The sequence below is a fragment of the Nicotiana tabacum genome, chromosome 24 (assembly GCF_000715075.1).
Source record: "Nicotiana tabacum cultivar K326 chromosome 24, ASM71507v2, whole genome shotgun sequence".
In the NCBI taxonomy this organism is placed as follows: Eukaryota; Viridiplantae; Streptophyta; class Magnoliopsida; order Solanales; family Solanaceae; genus Nicotiana; species Nicotiana tabacum.
The window spans coordinates 88,331,917-88,356,387 of record NC_134103.1 but is presented as its reverse complement, the minus strand read 5'-3'; the positions used below and the strand labels follow the sequence as shown (position 1 = coordinate 88,356,387).

Here is a 24,471-nt window from a genome sequence, read left to right as displayed (position 1 = left end):
AATTGCCAGGCTACCCAGGAACTCGATGGGCCCTTGATGGTGCAGCATTCCTGTTCTTGAGAACATCTCCTTTCTCCACAGTCTGAATAATGAGGCCTTCCTCCTCCTCCTCCTCGATTATCGCACTGCAATCCATGTCTCCATCATCCAGAAACAGATTCCTTATACCGGCTAGAACTTCATCTTTTTCGGACTCCCACATCATGTCAGCTTGATGAAATGACTGGCTCAAATGTGGTACTGGTTGCTCTAGAGGGTAATAAGGACCACGCCATGGTGGCGACCAATTCGGATACTCGTGCCAGGTGTATTCATACCCCAAGCCCAACAGTTGTGTCGTGACGCTTTAGCTGTATTGGTTTAGTGATCCCCTGGAGGTTTTTGCCGAGATCTTTGCATTCTCATACCCTGCCCATGCCAATATGCCTTCTATCTTACTGCTCCACCATTTGTCCTTTTAAATTGCATTGACATGCTCGATGCGATGGTATGTTTCTCCACCCAACTTCCTTCTATTCCTGATGACCGGAACAATTTGACTAGTGTAAATGGGATTATTTCCGTCCCCATGGATGATCACTTCCTGATGGTTCCACTCAAACTTCACGACCTGATGTAGAGTAGAAAGTACGGCCCCAGCGACATGTATCCATGGTCGTCCCAACAATAGGTTGTAGGTAGCAGATATGTCCAACACTTGAAACTCAACATCAATCCAGGTTGGGACCATCTGTAGGCTGAGGTTGGTCTCCCCAATTGTGGCCCTTTGAGACTCATCAAATGCTTTCACATTCATACTTCCTACTCGTATCTCGTGCAGGCCTTTACCCAGTATTTTCAGAGTAGTTAGTGGACATATGTTAAGACTCAAACCCCCATCTATCAGGACTCTGGCAATGAACTTATCCTCAAATTTCACTGTGATATGCAGTGCCCTGTTGTGACTTAGTCCTTCTGGTGGTAGCTCGTCTTCATGAAAAGTGATCTTGTGGATTTCCAACACTTGTCCTACCATATTGGCCATTTCTCCACTGGTAATATTTTTGGGTACACATGCCTCATTCAACACTTTCATCAACGCATTCCTGTGTGCCTCAGAATTGTGTAGTAGTGATATAATGGATATCTGAGCAGGGGTTTTGTTGAAATGATCAACCAAAGAATACTCCCTTGCTTGCACCTTTCTCCAAAGATCATCCCGGCCGACTCCAATGATGGGCTGCTTGGAAACGGCTTCTTTACTTGTTCCCCCCAAATGCTCGGGCGTGTAAACCCTACCGGTTCTGCTCATACCTTTTGCTGCACCAGTTTCTTCCATTTTCCCCTTTCCTTTCCTTCTTGCCTCTGCAACATAATCTCATGGTATGGCTTTAGACTTATAAGATGGTGTAGGTGCTACCGCCACAGTGAAGGTGTGGTCACTTCTACTTCAAACGGAGCAGGTGTAGCTACATGTGTTGTTACTTCCACCCTGCACAGGGTTGGTGTGGCTACGTCAACTGGTGGTTGTATCTGTACCATGATAGGTGTGAGAGTGACTGGAGATATTTCAGGATTATCCCCTTATCGAATGAGTCCAATTGACCCCTTTGAGTCCCATTCTTCATCGGTCTCTATCATGTTTACCCCTCCGCCCCTGTGATCTGGGAGAGGATTGTTACGGACATTGGGTGCAACCTCCTTTGCCTGTATAACTTTGGTGTCAATTAGTGTTTGAATCTTATCCTTCAAAGTATGACACTCGTAAATAGTATGACCTTTCATGCCTGAGTGATAGGCACATGTCTTATTTGGATTGACCCATTGAGAAGAGTTTTCCATGGCAACAACGGAAATAAGGGTGACCGATCCAGCAGCTTTCAGTTTCTCACATAACTGATCCATAGGTTCAGCAATAGGGGTGTATTGTCTGGGCGGACTGCAGTCAAAATTTGGTCTAGGTTTCTGATAGTTTTGGCGGACTGGCAGGGAGTGATAGTATGTTGGCTGGGTGTTATAAGTATGGTAGGCAGTGGCGGGTTGTGGATATCTGGGAGGTAATGGTTGATATGTGGTGGAGGTGTTTGGTATGTAAGAGGAGATCTTGAACCTTGGTCTACCATCACGGCCCCTACTTCTTTCTTCTTGGATATACCCCCTAACTACAAAGCTTTATTCGTAGCCTGTAATGGCTCAAAATTAGTTACCATTCCGCTCTTGATCACTTCTTCAATCCTTTCACCCAATTTGATGATGTCGGAGAATTTGTGATTCTCGATAACCATTAACATTTCGTAGTATTGTGGATCCTGGGCCCGGACGAAGAACTTCTTCATCTGATCTTCTTCCAATGTCGGCCTTACTTTCGTAGCTTCCGATCTCCATCGAGTAGCATACTCACAGAAAATCTCTGTTGGCTTCTTCTTGAGATTCTGGATATAGAAGACATCTGGCAAATTTTCTGTATTAAACCTGAACCGATCCGTAAAATCTGATGCCATGCTTACCCAGCTAACCCACTTCTTTGGATTGTGGCTGATGTACCATGATAGGGCGTCTCCAGTAAGGCTTCTCATGAATAGTTTCATGTGAATCCTTTTGTCTTTTCGAACTCCTACGAGCTTGTCACAGTATGTCCTTAGATGCACATTTGGGTCACCTGTTCTGTCAAACATCTCGAACTTGGGAGGTTTGTAACCCTCCGACAGTTCTACGTTTGGCTGAATACAGAAATCTTCATAGTTCAAATCCTCAATGCTTTTACCCCCTTCAACACCCTGGACTCGGCTTGTGAGCTTCTTAAGCTCCTCTGCCATATTCTTGATGAGCAGGTCCTTCTCGGAGGATTCTGGTGTGTATGGGGTTTGTTGAGTGGGGTGAGGTAGAGTTTCTACGTAAATGGGGTTACTTTGGTGGATACCGGGGATTTGAGTGTAGTAATGATCATTGGTTGAATTCTGCGGATCGGGGGTATGTTGCGGTGTATTTTGAGGAATATGGTAGGTAGTAGTCTGTGGATACTGAGTCGAAAGATGTTGGTGTTGAGGAGGAGTTGGCACTGGTGGAGGGTTAGGATTTTGAGGAGGTGTGGCGTATTGATGTGGTGCGGGAGGATTTTGTGGATGTTGGTTTGGTGTGTTTTGATGAGGTGCTGGGTTTTGGGCATTCTGTTGGTTAATATCCGGGACGTTTAAGGTGAGGGAGAGGTTTGCCAAGTTGCGGACCTGCTCAAGTTCCCCTTATAATTCCAGTATTTTTTGCTCCAACTGTAGAACCAAATCATTCTGTGCAGGAGTACTCTGACCATCTAAAGTTTCAACATTTTTAGCATGCGCAGCGTTATCTTTCCCGATAACACTCATGTCATCCATCTTAGCCTTTCCCTTACTTTTAGGATCACTTGGAGGTGGAGGAGGTGGAGGGCCTCTAGATCTGGTATGATACGCTGATGATGCCAGTATGCAAGAATCAACCTCAGGGGATGGGAATAAACAAAATAAAGAAAAGCAAAAAGGTAAACAAGTCAGTAGGGGATTTTGGAAGGATATTTGTAGTATTTAAACATGTATTGCGGAATTATAAATTGGCGTCCTAATTTTGGGGACCTCATTGTGCCTGAGGTAGGCCTAGAGACATATAGATTTGGAGAAACTTAATACCGATAACTGCCTCATTTCATTAATGTAATAAATATATCAAACCTCTAAAATGACAATAATTGAAAGACTTGCTAGTGGCATTTGCCTTATTACAATCAATTTCTAAAATGATTCTAGAAAAGCAAATAAACAACAATTCTATTCTATTTGGTCCCAAAGGGACCCTCTCCAAGCTTGTCCTTCTTTGCCTCATCGATCAGATTCCCCAGGTCGCGCATGTCCAGCAACAGATATGCCCTTGCTAGGTGTCTTCCTTTGTTTCCCTCTGCATTCTAACAATCCACGATCCTTTTCCTTATCTTCCCTTCAAGTTCCATCAGACCCTGCTCTAAGCACTCCAACCTCTCTGTTGATATTGTAGCAACTTCCCTCCATTCATTGATTGGTTACATGTCTATCTTGTGTTGTTCCAAATATCTGACTTCAGACTCAAGTATTCTCTTGCGCAACCTCTTGTATTTTACTTGTGCTTCAACAACATCGTCTATGACCCTGTTTTCTCGATCGATCCCTGGCTCGACTTCTCCTGCTATGTCATCATCTAACCATGATAGGTAGAAATACACATGACCGGCGTGGTACCGATCTGGTTCGATGGTATCCTTTTCCACAATAATCTTCAGATGCCACATGTGTTGGGCCTCACACTTGAATGGAATGGCACCACCCTGAAAGTCTGCTTTGTAGTGAACCATCTTTGAAACTCGCGGTATGACTTATTTTCTCCCAGCCTATCTCATGACCCTAATAGGAGCATAAGGATAGATACCCCTCAACTCGATCAGCACTAAGTGAGGAACATCCCTGGACCTGATGATGAACTCGCTAGTAGGGAACCACTCGAACATCCAATGGACCTTGTCATCACTCAAATTGCTAAAGAAGTGTACCCAATCCACGGCGTGCTCCGGTTGTGCAAACCTGTCTGGGATGAAAGTCATTCTTTTTGGATGGTGAAAGGCTATGTGGTCATTCCATGGTCGCTGCGGAAATTCCTGATGGTACTGTCCTCTTTGAAGATGCTCCAACAACCATATTTGCAGTAACAAATTACAACCCTCAAAATGTCTGAATCCCTTCTTACAACGCTCCAAAGCTCGGTATATCTTTGCCACGATCATTGGAAAAATAGTGTAAGTCTGTCCCTCAATTCCTTCCATTAAGGTCTTGGTAACCACAGCCAAACGAGTGCGAATCCTATCTCCTTGAATTGGAAATACTATCATACCCAGTAAACAGATGATGAACACAAAAACCCGATGATGAGTCTAGCCCAGGGAAGTGATGGCAAACTCATCATGATAGTTACAGTAGGATGTATTGTGCCCATAATGCGCGTAGAGGATGTCGAAAGGTATGTTGGACTTCTTCAGGCAGACTAACTCGTCATTCTTTCTAAGACCCGTCATTTTCAGAAATCCCCTAGAAGTATGATTTTTTGGTACCAGCAGACCAGGGCAATCCCAGGGTAGCCCGGCAAAACCTCCTATTTCCTCAAGAAGGGGAGTCATCTCTATGTTACCAAAACAGAAAACATCCCTCTTTTCATCCCAGAACATAGTATCGGCCTCGATCAGTACATTGTTTGGCCGAATGTCCAGCAAAGAAGGTAAATTTCCCAGAATTCTTTTCACATGGTTTTTGTCGCTTGGCGAGAGATTTTCCCACCAGTCTAGCAACAGAGGTGAGAGACTTCGGACCATGCTGAACCTGGGACTTTGTGCCTCATTTCTACAAAATAAATAAAGTTAGCCCTCTCCCTCTTCGGACTTGACTACTTACACATTAATGATTAGCATATCGGCATGTTTTCTCCAAATAATGCACATATCATGATTGTGCCTGTTGGGATTATGGAAATCCCGATGGGTTTTGGACAAGGCTTGCCTTAGAGAGTTATTATGCGGAGAACATTCTAACCCGTACTAGGTTCAAACATGATGCATGCTCAGTTAACATCAAAGTGGGGTTTTCTATAAGAGTCTAGATCGGTACCCTCAAGTGGACAACATGAGAGGGAAAGGTACGGAACCGTCGACTGCACCGCTGATCGATTAGTTTTACCGCAAATAAGCCTTTCCAAATTTAAAAGGGTGATATAAGAAGAGCGCGGACACTCATCAAGTGTTGCTATGGTATTAATTGCTCACGAGTGGAATATGATGTAGAGCATGTAATTATGTAAAGATAAAATAACATGTTGTCAAGTATTTTGCAAGGTAAAAGTGATAAATGCAGTATTTAATAAATTTAAAGACAGAAAAGAAAGAAAAACAAAGAAAGAGTTAGTCTGTATAATGGAAAAATTGTAAAGAGATAAAAAGGGGTAGGGATTGGGAAAGACATAAAGATTGAAGCCAGCGAACAAGGTTAAACAAAAAGTTGCATGTAAATTCATGTAAAAAGGAAAATAGGGAAGGGGGTGTGCATGTAGCAAGTAAACGGTGAATTTGAGCAAAAAATAATAAAGACATGCTTATCGAGGAAGACTAATTCACACAGACCAAGTTCATTATGGTAAGAGCCTAAGGATATCCCCAGTAGAGTCTCCATGTTGTCGCGCCCATCTTTCTCGCAAAATCGGGTTTCGACATTGACAACTCTTTTAAAAGGAAGGGTTACTAAAAGAGAGAGTCACCACCTAACGGATTAAGGTACATTAGGGCACCTATTGTAAATGACTCGGGTTTACTAGTTTGTGTCACCAAATATCAGGTAATGCTGCCGCGCCCCTCTTTCTCGCGAAATCGGGTTTCGACATTGACAACTCATTAAAAGGAAGGGTTACTAAAAGAGAGAGTCGCCACCTAACGGATTAAGGTGCGTTAGGGCACCTATTGCAAATGACTCGGGTTTACTAGTTTGTGTCACCAAAGATCATGTAAGGGCTCAAATTACCCCGAGGAGAAGGTGTTAGGCACTCCTCGAGGTCTACAACGGTGGGTCCCAGACGAACTCAAATCATGTGCATTAGTCTAAGAGAAAAGAAACAATTGACAAATGAAATAAACAATTTATTTTAAAATAGAAATGGGGGGTCCTAAGTTTTTTAGCCTAAATGATCACCCCATGTAACATAAATAATACTTTGTAACTCCACAAGACGGGGTGTTACTCATATTATTCAGTGGGCACAGACTATCATCTCCTGCTACCCGATTACTATCTTTAAGTTGTTTACCTAAAGCGCACTAGTCAATTCTAAGTCGTACTCTACGCGTGCACTACCCCTCCCATGCCTAGGGTTCAGGAGGCATTTGGACCTCTATTTCAGGGTGGTTCTAGACCTTAACTTAGGTTGCTCAAAAGGAGAAAATTAGGCGACATACAAAAACAGTTAGGACTTTCAAATAGAAACAAGTATGGGCTCAAGTTACCCTCCGCATTTAGACATCAAATGCACGCCAAACTGATTAGCATTGACAATTGCAGATTTTAATAAGTTAAGGTTGCAGAACCCTATAGGCAGGATCTCTATGTGACATTGAATTTGATGAGCAGACATTTTATACGTAAAAGCCTTTTCTCTTAATACAATTTCTAAAATTGACATAATTGCCTACTGATTGCAGGTATAAGGGATTAAAACTTATAGGCATGATGTCTAGGTGATTCACGCAGTAACTAACAATGGTAATCACAGGAATATGTTCAGAATTGCTTAATCGAGTCCTATAGGCATGGTTTCTAGAATGGTCATTAGCACAGTGTTGAAAACTCTTAATGAAACGAGCAGAGGGATAATTAAAACGAATTCAGACTCTATATGCGTGATTTCTAGAATTAAAACTGATTTTATATCCTATAGGCATGATTTGTATAATTAAAAAACTGATTTTAGATCCTACAGGCATGGCATCTAATTTGTAGATTAAACCGTAGGTAAATAGAATCCTATGCACACATTGAGATATTCATCATTCAATATCCTATAAGCATGGTTTCTAACAGGTAAAAGCAGAATACATTTGAACCAAATAAAGAACCTATAGGCAGGATTTCTAACGCATATTTGAGCAAAGTAATGAACTTATAAGCATGATTTCTACCCATTTCAATAGAAGTGTAAGATAAAACCCATTTCCCAATTTCACTTATACCCCAAAATATTATTACAAGAATTATTACAGACCAGAATGAATGGAATAAATTACAAAGTAGAATAACTATAGGGAACCTACAGCAGGCCCAAAGATATACCCAGCCAAGCCAAGCCTTCATTCTCATGGCTCATAACAGCCCAAAATTACATCTTCATGGACATAAGGCAGCCAGGAATTATGTGATTCACCATGTGGGCATAAAACAGAGTTGAGCATATAGAACCAAGACCCTAGTGTGTCAGAATTCCCAAGGGCTTCAATAACCCAGGGCAGTGCTCACACTAGGGAGGTTAACAGAGATAATTCAGAGGAGAGACTAGGGACCAGGTCCTAGTGTGTCGGAGTTCAAGAGGGTCTCAAATGAACCCTGAGCAGTGCTCACACTAGGGAGGTCAAATGACAGAACCTACGTAGCCTTGGCTTTCAGCCGGCTAAGAATGAGATTCAAAGAGCTTAAGTGACAAGTGAAAGAAGGGACCAAAGTTGAGAAACAGGAATTGAGGGATTTAAACAGACAAGACCAAATTGAGCAAACAAAGCAAACAATTGAATAAATCACAAAACTTTAAAAAGCAAGTTGAATGTAAACTGAGAAATAGGTCCCACACTTAGCGCAGAAGCACTCATATGCTGAAAAGAAGTTGAGAAAAGAATATGTTTGCAGGATTGACAAAGATTGTTGTACACAGGTGCAAAAAAGGTTGAAACATGGTTGAATTATGCTAAGTACACAACCCTGTATTGTTACCAAGAAAACAGGACAGTATTGTGATGAGTCAACTAATCATAGAAAGAGCAGGGCATCATGTTAGCACAGGGGTGAGATTACAATCACAAATTAAGACACATATGCAAAACTATTACTATAGAGTGGAAGGTAAAATCATGTCAAGTAGCAGATATAGACATTCAAGCTTTGTCATAGTGGTCTAATTAGCTAAAGATGATCCGGTTATAACAAAGGTTTAGCCTAACATTGCAAAGTAACAATTCAAACATGATGAGACAAATTTTCCAAATCACAATCAAACACCAGAGGGTTATGGGGTCGAGTGATCATGTTGAGTGACACAATAGCAGAGAGGCAGATTATGAATAACAATGAAGGTCTTAACACATGCTAACACAAAGTGATCATGTTGAGTGACACAATAGCAGAGAGGCAGATTATGACTAACAATGAAGGTCTTAACACAAGCTAACATAAATGTGAGGCATCCACTACAGGGATTTAGAACAAAGTAAGTAAACATGTTCATGAGCATTCAGGAGTCAATTCACTCACTGAATAACTTAAGAGCTGGTAGCATTAAGAGAAGTTAAATGCTAAAGAGACTAAAAGCATATAAAGTTGACAGAACAATGCCTAAACATAACTCAGAAGCATATTGAACCATGGATTCAGAAGTAAGAACACATACAAATCAGATACACGTAAGGATGAAATTGCACAAGTCAAGTGACTTACCAGTTAAGCGAAAATGCATAAAATAACAGAAGTCCACAATATTCTGAATAGCAAGATCTCAGAACTAAATGGCTTTGGCTTTCAGCCGGCCAAAATCAGAGTGTAGAATGCAATATCAGAGTAAAGCTTTAGATCTAGTGAGGCTATAGTGAGTAAAAAGTGTCCTCTAAAAGGAATGGGGGAAGGGTTTATATAGTGTAGAAATCGAACATATAGGCATGAAAAACAAATTATTCAGTTGCAAACAAGAGAGAAAGAAAATATTCCAGAATCAATTAGAAGCGATTTTAGAGCATAAATTAGAGATTCAGTAAATCAACAAGGAAACACACAAATAATACCAAAAATACCAAAATCGTTCAGAGTCATATTTAAGGCAAAGAATAAAGTAAAAAATAGGGAAAGATAAGGAAAAAGAGTATTCAAACACATAAAAGGAAAAATATCAAGTAAGAATCAGTAAGAAACAAAGGGGAATTCAAACCCTAGTTGGCAGAAGTCGAAGATTGGCCGAAATCTCGGCTAATCGAACCCATATAGCCATGGTTGTGAAGCATATGGACGAGATACATGTCCAAATTCAAGTAGTCAAGAGGAAATGGTCAAAATATGAGGTGTAGTATTTGCCATGTTTAGGCAAGTACTAAGAGGTAACATAGAATCGTAGAAGATGGTGGTATAATACACAAAAGGTAAGAAAAGCATGGAAAAATCCATGATTGAGGCAGATTCAGAGAGGTTTTTTGAGAGACGGCAGGTTAGGGTTTTCAGAGAGGAGAGAATAGAGAGGCGGCGGGTTTGGAGGGAATGGGTTTAGGGTTGAGTGATATAAGGAAAGATGGGAGTCGTTTGTGAGTCGTTGATCATTTTTTATCAACGGCTGGGATTTGAGAAGGGGTTGGGTCGGGTTTGGACTGGGTTGGGTCGTTTAGTATTGGGCTGGGGTTATTGGGCCAAGGTCTGGGTAGTCTGGTCCGAAATTAGGAGGAATTTAGGGCTAGATTTTAAATACCCTATTTTAATCAAATAAATAATTTATAAAAGTATTAAATAAATAACAAAAATATCATTTGTACATGAAAATGATTAAAAATGATTATTTAACATTATAAAAATATAAAAAGTTATTTTTTATATAAATAATATAATTATATGTACATATGGGCTATTATTGCAAAATGTGTAATTTAGCCCTGAAAAATCCAAATGTAATTATACGAAGTGCACTGAAAATATTTAAAACCTCATATTGGTATAAATGATAATTTTAGATGATTAAACCATCATAAAAATAATTAGGAGGATAATTATTGGATATTTATATAATAAAATACAGAAATAAATTGATTTAAAGTCTTTACAAATCATGGAAGGTTATGAAAAATACTTGTGTATGCTTGTAAATCGAATGATGATGCATATGCACTATTTTATATATATATATATATATATATATATATATATATATATATATATATATATATATATATATATATATATATATATATATATATATATATATATATATATATATATATATATATATATAGAGGAGGGAAAATTTGGGTATCAACAGCGCCCATGCACGCCCGACACATCTGCCTATACAGGTAAGCTAGAACACCTGCACCCCAACTGTAACCAACTAAATTATCTAGCCGCTCCAGATGATGTAGAAATCGCAAGCTGACTAGGTTTCCCGAAGTGTTCGGGAACAATATACCACCAAACATCATCAACAGCAACAACCTCGTATGCCGGTCTATATCCTCCGGCGGTGAATCATCAGTAATCTCCACGTACATCGCCACCAGATGTTGCCTAACGGGCGTCAACTGCAATCGACTGGCCCCACTCATTGTTGTCGGCTCCGCAGGCTGGAAACTGGTGAGCCTGTGCAACATATGAAGGTAGTCCTCTCCCGTATAATCCCTAAGAGCATGCGGGTAAGCTATATGTATAACGTGAACGGGAAGCCCGGAAAGAATCTCCACGTCCTCTAGCGTGATGATAGCCTCGTCGACGGGTAGATGAAACGTGTGGGTCTCCGGTCGCTAGTGCTCTATCATAGTTGTGATCAGCGCCACGTCGAACTGCAACCGGGTGATCTCTACGATCCTGTAAAACCCCGTCCGTTAAAGGCATCTAACTATAAAAGGATGCAGTGGGTCGTCCCTAATGAACTCCCACAGATTGTCTATTCGTCTGGGGTGGAAGGTCTGGGACAGATACTGCCCATCCCAGATGTGTGAAGACCTATGGTTGCCATGGAGCAACAGTAGCTCTCGAGATGTAGGTCCGGGATACACAAAGGGAAGCTCCATGACGATGTCTGTAAATTGAACAATATTAATTTAAAAAAAATTCTGTTTAATCGTTTAACATCTTTAAATATATTGCAATATTTTTTATACTAATATTTAATCGATAAATTTTCTATATTATTACTTATGTTGATAAATTTTCTATATTATTATTTTATATGTTAGTTTATTACATTTTGGACTAAAATTCGGTAGAGTTTTGTTTGAACTATCATCTTTTTTCAGCTATTTTGGGTATAATTAAATAATTAATTTTCATAAATATACATGATATAATTAATAATTATTCATATAAAAATACTTAGGTTGACAAATTTTTTATATTATTGTTTTATATGTTATTTTCTTACATTTGTTGACTAAAATTCGAGAGAGTTTTTGTATGAATTATCATCTTTTTCAGATATTTTTGGGGTTAACAGATAATTAAATATTTAATTTAAATAAATAAAAATATATTTTAGTAATTATTCATATAACAAATACTTAGGTTGATAAATTTTCTATATTAATATTTCATATATTAGTTTCCTACATTTGTTTTACCAAAACTCTACAGGGTTTTGTTTAAACTATCATCTTTTTAAAGTTGTTTTTGGGTTATAACAGAATTAAATATTAAATTTTCAGAAGCAATTAAGATATATTCAATAATTATTCATAGAAAAAATACTGCAAACTTAATAGTAAATAATATTGAATTTATTTCATTCGTAACGATTTGTTTGTTAATTGTCATATTTTGCCTAAATTTTTCGGCAACGTCTTTTTGTAACGTCAACTAATTATTTTATGATTCATATCTAATATTTGATAAATATCTACTAATACATTAAATCCATAATTGAGCACTCTATCCGAGTTTATTAAGGAGAGCACATAGTTTTTAATCTAGACTACGGAATATTAAAGAGCACTAAAGTCACACTTTTCTAAATGGCCATAAACAAAGTCAACTACCATAAGCTAAAATTTATTATCAGTTTTACTACGCTAAAGGGTGCTACATAACAATTAAGACACAACATAACACTAAAGGGCACTAAACAATAATTATTCAATAAAATAACAATATCTATTTTTAATAATGTTTAGCACATAAAGAAACTAATCCAGATAAAAAACAAAAAAATTAATTATATCACAAAATGATCACAAAACACTATAACGACCTGACAGGTCGTTTCGATAGTTGTAGCCTCATTCCCCCATTTTATGCTCCTTTTGTGCTCTACAACTGTTATATGACTTACCGGGTTAGTTGGTTCAGGTCCAGAGAGAATTCAGAGTGAGTTGAGACACTTAGTCTCTTAATTGAAAGCTTAAAGTTGAAAAAGTCGATCGGATGTCGACATATGTGTAAACGGCCTCGGATTTGAATTTTGATAGTTCAGTTAGCTCCGTTGGGTAATTCTGGACTTAGGAGCGTGTCCGAATTGTGATTTGGAGGTCCGTAGTAGAATTAGGCTTGAATTGGCGAAAGTTGGAATTTTGGAAAGTTTGACCGGGAGTGGACTTTTTGATATCGGGGTCGAATTCCGATTCTGAAAGTTGGAGTAGGTTCGTGGTGTGATTTGTGACTTGTATGCAAAATTTGAGGTCAATCTGATGTAGTTTGATAGGTTTCGGCGTCGTTGTAGAATTTGGAAATTTCTAAGTTCATTAGGCTTGAATCCGTGTGCAATTCGTGTATTTGATGTTGTTTGAGGTGACTTGAGGGTTCGACTAAGTTCGTATTGGGATATAGGACTTGTTGGTATATTTTGTTGAGGTCCCGGGGGCCTCGGGTTGATTTCGGGTGGTTAACGGACTTGGAGTTGATTTGAGGAACAATTGAAGTTTTGTTGCTGCTGGTGTAACCGCACCTGCGGAGTGGGCACCGCAGGTGTGAGCTCGCAGAAGCGAGAAGGGGGTCGCAAATGCGGTTAAGGAGGAGGATGGAAGAAGTCACAGGTGCGAGGTCCTTTCCACACCTGCGTGTCCGCAGATGCGCGTAGAGGATCGCAGAAGCGGAAATGGCTGGGAGCCACTGGTCCGCAAAAGCGGAAGGCCTCCGCATAAGCGCACCCGCATAAGCGGGATTTGGACCGCAGAAATGGTTGGTCGCCTTAAGTGAGTTTCCACAGAAGTGGATGAGGGACCGCAGAAGAGGTGCCATAGAAGCGTCTATATGTCCGCAGGTGCGAAAAGCCTCGAAGAACATATAAATACGAGGTTTCGTGATTTTTTACCATTTTTACTATTTTGAGCTCGGAATTTTGAGATTTTGAGAGGGATTTTAAAGGGGAATTCTTGAGGTAAGATCCATGTGTCCATTTTTCTTCAATGATTACGTCTCCCCACTAATTTTACACCTAGTTGGTGAGTTTTTGAGGTGAAATCAAGAGGAGGGGGAGGCTAGGGATTTAGAGAGTTAATTATTGGGTTTTAATGGCCATTTGAGGTCGGATTTTGATAAATTTGGTATGGTTAGACTCGTGAGTGAATTGGCTTTCGGGTTTTGTGACTTTTGTCAGATTTTGAGACGTGGGCACGAGGGTCGGGTTTGAGCCGATTTTCGATTTTGGCTATAATTTAGTACTTTTCTTGTGGAATCGATCCCTTTAGCCTATATTGATTGTATTGTACTACTTGTCGCTAGATTCAATATGTTTGGAGACCGATTTGAGAGGCAAAGGCATTTTGGAGTAGAGTTTTGCCCGAATTAAGGTAAGTAATACTTTCAAACTTGGTTCTGAGGGTTCGAAACCCCAAATTATGTGTTATGTGGTTAGTATTGAGGTGACGCACATGCCAAGTGATGGGTGTGCGGGCGTGGACCGTGAGAATCGTGACCTGGTTGATTCCATGGAACCGTATAGCAATTCTATATTGTTGATATCCGTGTTTTTATCATGTGATAAAGTAATTGATCTGCCAATCATGTTAGATGTCATCTTTAGGCTTTGTGCTGGTACTGTTAGGACCCATAGTGGTCGTTTCTTGCTATCACCTTACTGATTTCATTGATATTACGTACTCAGTCATATTCATTCATTTCATATCATATCTCAATCTCAGTTGTTATTTATTGATACATCATATCATTGTTTCGGGCTAGTTTTCATGACATTGTGAGCCCGTGAGTGAGACTGGAGAGATTGATGACTGAGTGAGGCCGAGAGCCTAATTATGAGTGACAGTTATGGGATCGGGCTGCACGTCGCAGCAGTTATACTGATTTTATGACAACGCTTGGGCTGTAGGAGCCCTTCCGGAGTCTGTACAAACCCCTAGTGAGCGCGGTTGATATTATTGAGGGATGGATCTTCCATGGACATGGATCTTGTCCGAAGTATTTGATACCTGGAGATGGATCTTCTCCACGAGCCGGATTGGCCTTCCTCAGTACTAGGTGACTAATGGTCAGTGATGTATATATTCCGGGATGGATCTTTCCTGGGCCGTATAGGCCATATACAGTACGGAGTGGTTGAGCAATTTGAGGGTCGTGAGCACATGATGCTGTCAACAGAGTGCATCACATATGACATGTGCATTGGCATGTAGATTGGCATGTAGAAGTAGAAGAGTTATAGTCTTCACATTGTTCAGACTTGATCTACTTTACTGTTTTGAACTATCTATTTAACTTGAAAGCATGCCTACGTTTTTGCACATTTATTTCTATTTTTCACTATACCGGCTGAGTTCGTAACTACCTTTCAGTCCAAAGGTTGGACTTGTTACTTACTGAGTTAGTTGTACTCACGTTACTCCCTGTAACCCGTGTGCAGATCCAGGCGATTTTGGTCACGACAGCTGTTGATTGAGGAGCCAGATCCCAGAGACTATCGAGGTAGCTGCACGGCGTTCTCAGGCCTTGACTCTCCATCTTTATCTCTATATGTATTTCAGATTTTATTTCCTAGACACTATAGTGGACTATATTCTGGTTTAGACGGTCATGTACTCTGTGACACCCCGGTTTTGGGATGGATCTATTTTTAAAAAGGATTTCCTTAATTATTAAATTGCTTCTGTCTTTATCATTCAATGATTTTACTGTGTTGAGATGTTGAGTTATGGCTTACCTAGTTCCACGATAGACGACATCACGATAGTTAGATTTTGGGTCGTGATAAGTTGGTATCAGAGCCTAGGTTACATAGGTCTCACGAGTCATGAGCAGGTTTAGTAGAGTCTTGCGGATCGGTATGAAGATGTTTGTACATATCTTCGAGAGGTTGTCGAACCCTTAGGAAACTTCACATTCTTGAATTCTTATCGTGCGACTCTGTTGATTCTGGTAACTAAATTTTTGTTATTCTATTCTCTCACAGATGGTGAGGACACGTACTACTGGGCAGGGTGGACAACCACCAGTACCACCAGTCAGGGCCGCGAGAGGCCGAGGTTGCAGTAGGAGCAGAGGTGCAACTCACACAGCAGTTAAGGCAGCACCTGCAGATACACCAGTTGCCCTAGTTCAAGAGCAGGTTCCAGTTGTGTATGAGCTTGTGGGACCAGCTCAGGCACCACCTGTGCCCATTGTGATTCCAGGCCTCCAGGAGGCCTTAGCTCAGATTCTGATGGTTTTCACCGCCTTGCTCAGGTGGTTTCGGCTCAGGTAGCACCAACCACTTCTCATGCAGGGGAGGTACTCAGACTCCTGCCGCCCGTACACCCGAGCAGGTGATGCAAGGACTCCAGACACTGGGGGCACTACCAGCCCAGTCGGTGGCAGCTGCTCAGGCCCATGTGGTTCCTGTTATGACTGATGATGAGCAGCGAAGACTAGAGAGGTTTGGTAGGCTTTAGCCTCCATCCTTCAGTGGGTCAGAGTCGAAGGATGCCCAGGGTTTCTTGGACAGATGTCAGAGGATCCTCCGTACAATAGGTATTCTGGAGACAAGTGGGTCCTCGTTCACTACTTTTCAGTTTCTTGGAGCTGCCTTCACCTGGTGGGAGGCCTACGAGAGGTGTAGGCCGGTCGGTGCAGCGCCACTTACATGTTAGGAGTTCTCTGTTCTCTTCATGGAGAAGTATGTGCCGCAGTCTCACAAAGAGGGGCTATGCAGACAGTTTGAACAGTTGCGTCATGAGGATATGACTGTGATGCAGTACGAGATGAGATTTTTTTAGTTAGCCCGTCATGCGGTTTAGTTGGTTCCCACTGATAGGGAAAGGATTAGGAGGTTCATTGATGGCCTCAGATTTCAGCTATGAGTGCTTATGACTAGAGAGAGTGTGTCTGGTGCTAATTTTGATGAGGTTGTTGACATTGCTCGGCAGATAGAGTTGGTACGCAGCCAGGAGCGGGTTGAGAGGGAGTCCAAGAGGTCTCTTGGATTAGGTAGTTTTGGTGGTGTTCCTTCTGTAGGTCAGTTCCACCACGGTAAGGGTCGTCCCTATAGGCATGCTCAGACGGCTCGTCCAGTTCACCGTGGTGCATCATCTGGCCATGGTTCTCAAAGTTCTCATCAAGGTCACTCATCTCTCATTGCCCTTCTAGCTTAGAGTTCGTCTCATGAACCATCAACTCATGGTTTATCTATGCCAGGTCCTTCTTGTTACATGCCGTGAGTTTAACAACATTGACACCGTTATATACGCTTGATATGGTATTTTAAGTGAAATATTTTTGTAAAAAGTTTGAAAAGTATGATTTTATATAGTTATTAATATTACTACTTTCGAAAATGCTTTAAATTATACACATAATATATGAAAGTTTATGAGATTTTCTTTATTGTAAAGATATAAATTATTTTCTCACAAGAAAAGAAGGTTATCTTTTTACCATTTTAAGAATTAAGCGTACGAGAATTTTTACTTTTTATATGAGATTAGAAAAATTATAAGTTGAGAAAATATATGTATTTTTACATGGATATTTTAATAAAATAATAGTGTATGTATTTATTTTATATGGTACCACATGACCATGATAGTAGGGTACATAAAGTGTGTTAAAAATGAGTAGTATTTTAAGTAAGTTGAGACGATTCTTAATTATGCGGATAATTGGTTAATTATCGGGTAACGGGACATTACCTTGTTAATTAATAAATTATAAGATAAAGATTAAAACACCCCCCTAAAACATGGCAGCAAGCCACTTCTTGAGAACATGACTATTAGTTATCTTTGGTTAGGTGGCAAGTAACATGTCAAGAACAAAGACACCTCTTTTTTTATGATTTAAATACAAAGACTTGTAAGTAAGGTGGTAAGTACAAAACCTTTCATTTCTATTATTTGAATACAAAAAACTTCATATCAGAACTTAGCAACACTTCACTTCATAACAGAACGTTAGCAATTCTTACAATTCAAGTTCCTACAAAGACATTAACAACGAGATTTCTTCAACCAAATCCAACGAAGAATTATTAGAAGTTTAACAACGTAAAAATTTTGCGGTTCTAAAAGAGTACGGTGCAACCTTTTCCAAGAATATCATACGGATTTTCCCTACTCCAGGTATGTTAAGGCTAATCCTTCTTTCTTTTGGCATGATCCAAGTAACAATACGTTAACATAATGTCATTCCATAAATGGTTCTACTCTTAACAGTTAAGGATGTCTATGTTATTCATTCATGTAAAATGATATTCAAGCATGTTTAAGTATGTCCCTAACTCCCTAATGAGGTATATGATAGAGATGTTAATGTTTATAATGTAGTGATATATGTACATGCATCATCATGCATTTACCACCGTGCTACGGCCGGTCGGGCGGCTACCATCGGTTGGGCAGTTATGTATAAATATTTATCACTGGTTGGGCAGTCATGCATATTCATATACCACCAAGCTACGACTGGCCGGGCAGTCATGCATTTACCACTGAGCTACGGTCGATCGGGTAGTCAAGCATTTACTACCGCGCTACGGCCGGTCGGGCAGTTACCACTGATCAGTTGGGCAGTCATACATCATACGATATGGATAATAGTCTCAAAGAGAAGTATTGTATATATGTAAGTATAATAAGTATGCATATACGGTGGTACTTCAGAGATTCAGGTTGATTCTTATATATCTTTAATTAATGTTGACTTATTGTTATGTTTCAGTTCTGCCTTACATACTCAGTACATTATTCGTACTGACGTCCTTTTGTTGGGGATGTTGCATTCATGGTTACAGGTATAGATAATCAGTTGATGAGCCCTCATAATAGACGAGATTAACATTCAGCGAAGGATCGGTAAGACTCCACCCCATTCGGAGTGCATCCGAGTCTATTAGTCATCGTGTTAGAATTTTTCTACAGACTTATGGGTAGGCCGGTACCCTGTCTCATTTGATGTCAAATAATCTTAGAGGCTTTGTAGACAGAGGCTCATTTTGTACAGTATGTTAGAGGCCTTGACAGCCCATATGTATTCATGTTTTAAGAAAAATGGTTCAGTGTTGCTCACTTATAGTTATACATTATGAGTTGTGACCATGTTGTCCCATGATAGTTACATAAGGAAAACAAATGAGTTACACAGTGGTTCGCTCGGGCCAGCACGACACCGGGTGCCAGCCACGCCTCCCCAAGTTCGGGACGTGACACTTCTAGTAGTTATCCCAGTGCTCGGGGATCCCTTCAGTCCCCACCGCCATTTGTAGGGAGAGGTTGCTTCGAGTGTGGAGATTTGGGTCATATCAAGAGGAATTGTCCCCGCCTTTCGGGAGGTTCGTCTCAGCAGGGGAGTCAGCCTTTGACTTCAACACCAGTTACTTCACCATCCGCCCAGCCAGTTCAGGGTGTAGCTCAGTCGGCTAGGGGTCGCCCTAGAGGGGGAAGCCGATCATGTGGCGGTCAGTCTCGTTTCTATGCACTCCCTGCCATACCATATGCTATTGCTTCAGACACAGTGATCACATGTATTGTCTCAGTATGTCACCGAGATGCTTAGGTATTATTTGACCCTGGTTCCACCTATTCATATGTATCATCATATTTTGCTCATTATCTGGATATTCCCCGTGAGTCTTTAGTTTCATTTGTTCATGTATCTACATCGGTGGGCGATACTATTATTGTGTACTGTGTGTATCAGTCGTGTGTAGTGACTATTGGGTGATTGGAGACTAGAATTGATCTCTTGTTGCTTAGTATGGTTGATTTCGATGTGATATTAGGTATGGATTGGTTGTCTCCATGTCATGCTATTTTCGATTGTCACACTAAGACTGTGACGTTGGCGATGTCGGGGTTGCCAAGGATCGAGTGGCAAGGTTCTTTAGACTATATTCCCAGTAGAGTGATTTCATACTTGAAGGCCCAGCGGATGGTTAGGCAGGGTTGTTTATCTTATTTGGCCTTTTTAAGGGATGTTAGTGCTGAGACCCCTACTATTGATTTTGTGCTAGAATTGAGTTGAAGGAGTTGAAGGAGAAAGTTTTAGGAACTCCTGGAGAATGGGTTTATTAGGCCTAGTGTGTCACCTTGGGGTGCACCGGTTCTGTTCGTGAAGAAGAAGTATGGCTCTATGAGAATGTGCATTGATTATAGGCAGTTGAACAAAGTCACAATCAAGAACAAGTATCATTTGCCGCGTATTGATGATCTATTTGACCAACTTTAGGGAGCGAGGGTGTTCTCCAAGATTAATTTGAGGTTGGGGTATCACCAGTTGAAGATTCAGGACTCGGACATTCTTAAGACAGCTTTCAGGACCCGTTATGGTCATTAGGAGTTCCTTGTGATGTCTTTTAAGCTGACCAACGCCCCAACAACGTTCATGCATCTGATGAACAGTGTGTTTCATCCTTATCTTGACTCGTTTGTTATTGTATTAATTGATGATATCCCGGTGTACTCTCGTAGTTAGGAGGATCACACCCAATATTTGAGGGTTGTGTTGCAGTGGTTGAGGGGGGAGAAGCTTTACGCCAAGTTCTCCAAGTGTGAGTTTTGGCTCAGTTCAGTGGCATTCTTGGGGCACATGGTGTCCAGTGAGGGTATTCAGGTGGATCCGAAGAAGATAGAGGCGGTTCAGAGTTCGCCCAGACCGTCCTCAGCTACGGAGATTCAGAGCTTTCTTAGTTTGGTTGGTTATTTTCGTTGCTTCGTATAGGGTTTCTCATCTATTGCATTGCCCTTGACCAAATTAACCCAAAAGGGTGCTCCTTTCCGGTTGTCGAATGAGTGTGAGGAGAGCTTTCGGAAGCTCAAGACTGCCTTGACCACGACTCCAGTTCCAGTGTTGTTGTCAGTTTCGGGTTCTTATACAATATATTGTGATTCTTCTCGGATCGTTATTGGGTGTGTTCTGATGTAGGAGGGTTGAGTGATTGCTTATGCTTCGCGCCAGTTCTAGACTCACGAGAAGAACTACCCTGTTCATGATTTGGAGCTAGTTGCCATCGTTCATGCATTGAAGATTTGGAGGCATTATCTCTATGGTGTGTCTTGTGAGGTATTTATAGATCATAGGAGCCTCCATCACTTGTTCAAACAGAAGGATATCAATCATCCTTAAAGGACTATGACATCACCATTTTGTATCATCCCGGGAAGGCCAATGTGGTGGCCGATGCTTTAAGTAGAAAGACAGTGAGTATGGGTAGCCTTGAATTCTTCCCAATGGGGAGAGACCTTTTGCAGTTAATGTTCAGACCTTGCCAACCGGTTCATGAGATTGGATATTTCGGAACCCAGCCGGGTTCTAGCTTGTGTGGTTCCTCGATCGTCCTTATTTGATCGCATCAGAAAGTGCCAGTAAGATGATCCTCATTTGCTTGTCCTCAAGGACAAGGTTCACCATGATGATGCCAGAGATGTGACTATTGGAGATTATGGGGTGTTAGGATGCAGGGCCAGATATGTGTGCCCAATGTAGATGGGCTACGAGAGTTGATTCTTGAGGAGTCCCACAGCTCGCGGTATTTTATCCATCCGGGTGCCGCGAAGATGTACCAGGACTTAAGGCAACACTACTGGTGAAGGAGGATGAAGAAGGACATAGTGGAGTTTGTAGCTCAGTGCCTTAACTGTCAGTAGGTAAAATATGAGCATCAGAGACTGGGTGGCTTGCTTCAGAGGTTAGAGATTCCAGAGTGAAAGTGGGAACAGATCACCATGGATGCTATTTGGGTGATTGTAGATCGGTTGACCAAGTCCGTGCACATCATTCCAGTTGGTACCACTTATTCCTCAGAGAGGATGGCTGAGATTTACATCAGAGAGATTGCTCGCCTTCACTATGTGCCTGTTTCCATCATTTCAGATAAAGGTATGCAGTTTACATCGCAGTTTTGAAGAGCTGTAAAGAGAGAGTTGGGCACTCAGGTGGAGATGAGTACAACATTTCACCCTCAGACGGACGGACAATCCGAGCACACTATTCAGATATTGGAGGATATGATATGTGCATGTGTTATTGATTTTAGGGGCTCATGGGACCAGTTTCTACCACTTGCGGAGTTTGCTTACAACAACAACTATTAGTCGAGCATCCAGTTAGCCCCGTATGAGGCTTTGTATGGGAGGTAGTGTAGATCTTCGGTGGGTTGGTTTGAGCTCGGTGAGGCTAGACTGTTGGGTACAGACTTGGTTCAGGATGCATTGGACAAGGTTAAATTGATTCAGGAGCGGCTTCGCACGGCGTAGTTTAGGCAGAAGAGTTATGCCGACAGGAAAGTCCGTGATGTGTCTTACATGGTTGGGGAGAAGGTTCTATTCAAGGTTTCACCCATTAAGGGTGTTATGAAGTTCGGCAAGAAGGGCAAGTTGAGCCCTCAGTTCATAGGGCCTTTTGAGGTACTTCAGATAATTGGAGAGGTGGCTTACGAGCTTGCCTTGCCACCTATCTTGTCGAGTGTGCGTCCAGTATTTCATGTTTCTATGCTATGAAAGTACATCGACAATCCGTCTCATATTTTGGATTTCAGCACGGTTCAGTTGGATGGTGATTTGACTTATGATGTGGAGCTGGTGGCTATTCTGGGCCGACAGGTTCGGAAGTTGAGGTCAAAGGATATAACTTCAGAAAATGTGTATTCGAGAGGTCAGCCGGTTGATGAGGCTACTTGGGAGACCGAGCGGGAGACGCGGAGTAGATATCCACACATATTTGAGACTCCAAGTATGTTTCTAGACCCGTTCGAGGACAAACATTTGTTTAAGAGGGGGAGGATGTAACGACCGATCGGTCGTTTTTAGAGTTGCAGCCTTATTCCCCCATTTTCTGCTCCTTTTGTGCTCTACAACTATTATATGACTTACTGGTTAGTTGGTTCGGGTCCGGAGAGAATTCAGAGTGAGTTGAGATACTTAGTCTTTTAATTGAAAGCTTAAAGTTGGAAAAGTCGATCGGATGTCGACTTATGTGTAAATGACCTAGGATTTGAATTTTGATGTTTCTGTTAGCTCCGTTGGGTAATTCTCGACTTAGGAGTGTATCCGAATTATGATTTGGAGGTCCGTAGTAGAATTAGGGTTGAAATGGCGAAAGTTAGAATTTTGGAAAGTTTGACCGGGAGTGAACTTTTTGATATCAGGGTCGGATTCCGATTCCGAAAGTTGGAGTAGGTTCGTGGTATCATTTGTGACTTGTGTGCAAAATTTGAGGTTTATCGGACGTGGTTTGATAGGTTTCGGTGTCATTGTAGAATTTGGAAATTTCAAAGTTCATTAGGCTTGAATCCGTGTGCAATTCTTGGTTTTGATGTTGTTTGAGGTGACTTGGGGGTTCGACTAAGTTTGTATTGGGTTATAGGACTTGTTGGTGTGTTTGGTTGAGGTCCCGAGGGTCTCGGGTTGATTTCGGGTGGTTAACGGACTTGGAGTTGATTTGAGGAACAACTCAAGTTTTGCTGTTGTTAGTGTAACCGCACCTGCGGAGTGGGCACCGCAGGTGCGAGCTCGCAGAAGCGAGAAGGGGTTCGCAAATGTGGTTAAAGAGGAGGCTCGCAGAAGTCGCAGGTGCGGAATTGATACCTTTAGCCTATATTGATTGTATTGTACTACTACTGGCTAGATTCGGGATATCTGGAGACAGATTTGAGAGGCAAAGGCATTTTGGAGTAGAGTTTTGCCCGGATTGAGGGAAGTAACACTTCCAAACTTGGTTCTAAGGATTCGCAACCCCGAATTATGTGTTATATGGTTGGTATTGAGGTGACACACATGCCAAGTGATGGGTGTGCACCGTGAGAATCATGACCTGGTTGATTCTATGCACTGTATAGTGATTCTACATTGTTGATATCCGTGTTTGCATCATGTGATAAAGTAATTGAGTTGTCAATCATGCTATATATCATGTTTAGGCTTTGTGCTAGTACTGTTGGGACCCATAGTGGTCGTTTCTTGCTGTCACCTTACTGATTTCATTGATATTACGTACTCAGTCATATTCATTCATTTTATTTCATATCTCAATCTCAGTTGTTATTTATTGATACATCATATCATTGTTTCGAGCTAGTTTTTCATGACATTGTGAGCCTATGAGTGAGACTGGAGAGATTGATGACTGAGTGAGGCGCAAAGACTGATTATGAGTGACAGTTATGGGATCGGGCTGTACGCCGCAACGGTTATACTGATTTTATGATAGCGCTTGGGTTGTAGGAGCCCCTCCGGAATCTGAACACACCCCTAGTGAGCGCGATTGATATTATTGAGAGGTGGATCTTCCCTGTACATGGATCTTGTCCGAAGCATTTGATACCTGGAGATGGATCTTCTCCATTGGCCGGATTGGCCTTCCTCGGTACTGGGTGACTGATGGTTAGCGATGTATATATTCCGGTATGGATCTTCCTTGGGCCGTGTGGGCCATATACAGTACTGAGTGGTTGAGCATTTGTGGGTGTGAGCACATGAGGCTGTCAGCAGAGTGCATCACATATGACATGCGCATTGGCATGTAGAAGTAGAAGAGTTATAGTCTTCACATTGTTCAGACATGATCTACTTTACTGTTTTGAACTGTCTATTTAACTTGA

At 41.2% G+C, this 24,471-nt stretch overlaps 1 protein-coding gene across 1 annotated transcript; it reads right to left on the bottom strand.

Moving 5' to 3' along the window:
* Positions 1–2,141: 2,141 nt before the first annotated feature.
* Positions 2,142–2,795, bottom strand: LOC142178294 (uncharacterized). The gene is made up of 2 exons (XM_075247624.1): positions 2,487–2,795; positions 2,142–2,411 (listed from the first exon to the last, which is right to left on the bottom strand). Exons 1-2 carry the CDS (start codon positions 2,793–2,795, stop codon positions 2,142–2,144), a joined length of 579 nt encoding a protein of 192 aa, XP_075103725.1.
* Positions 2,796–24,471: the final 21,676 nt, after the last annotated feature.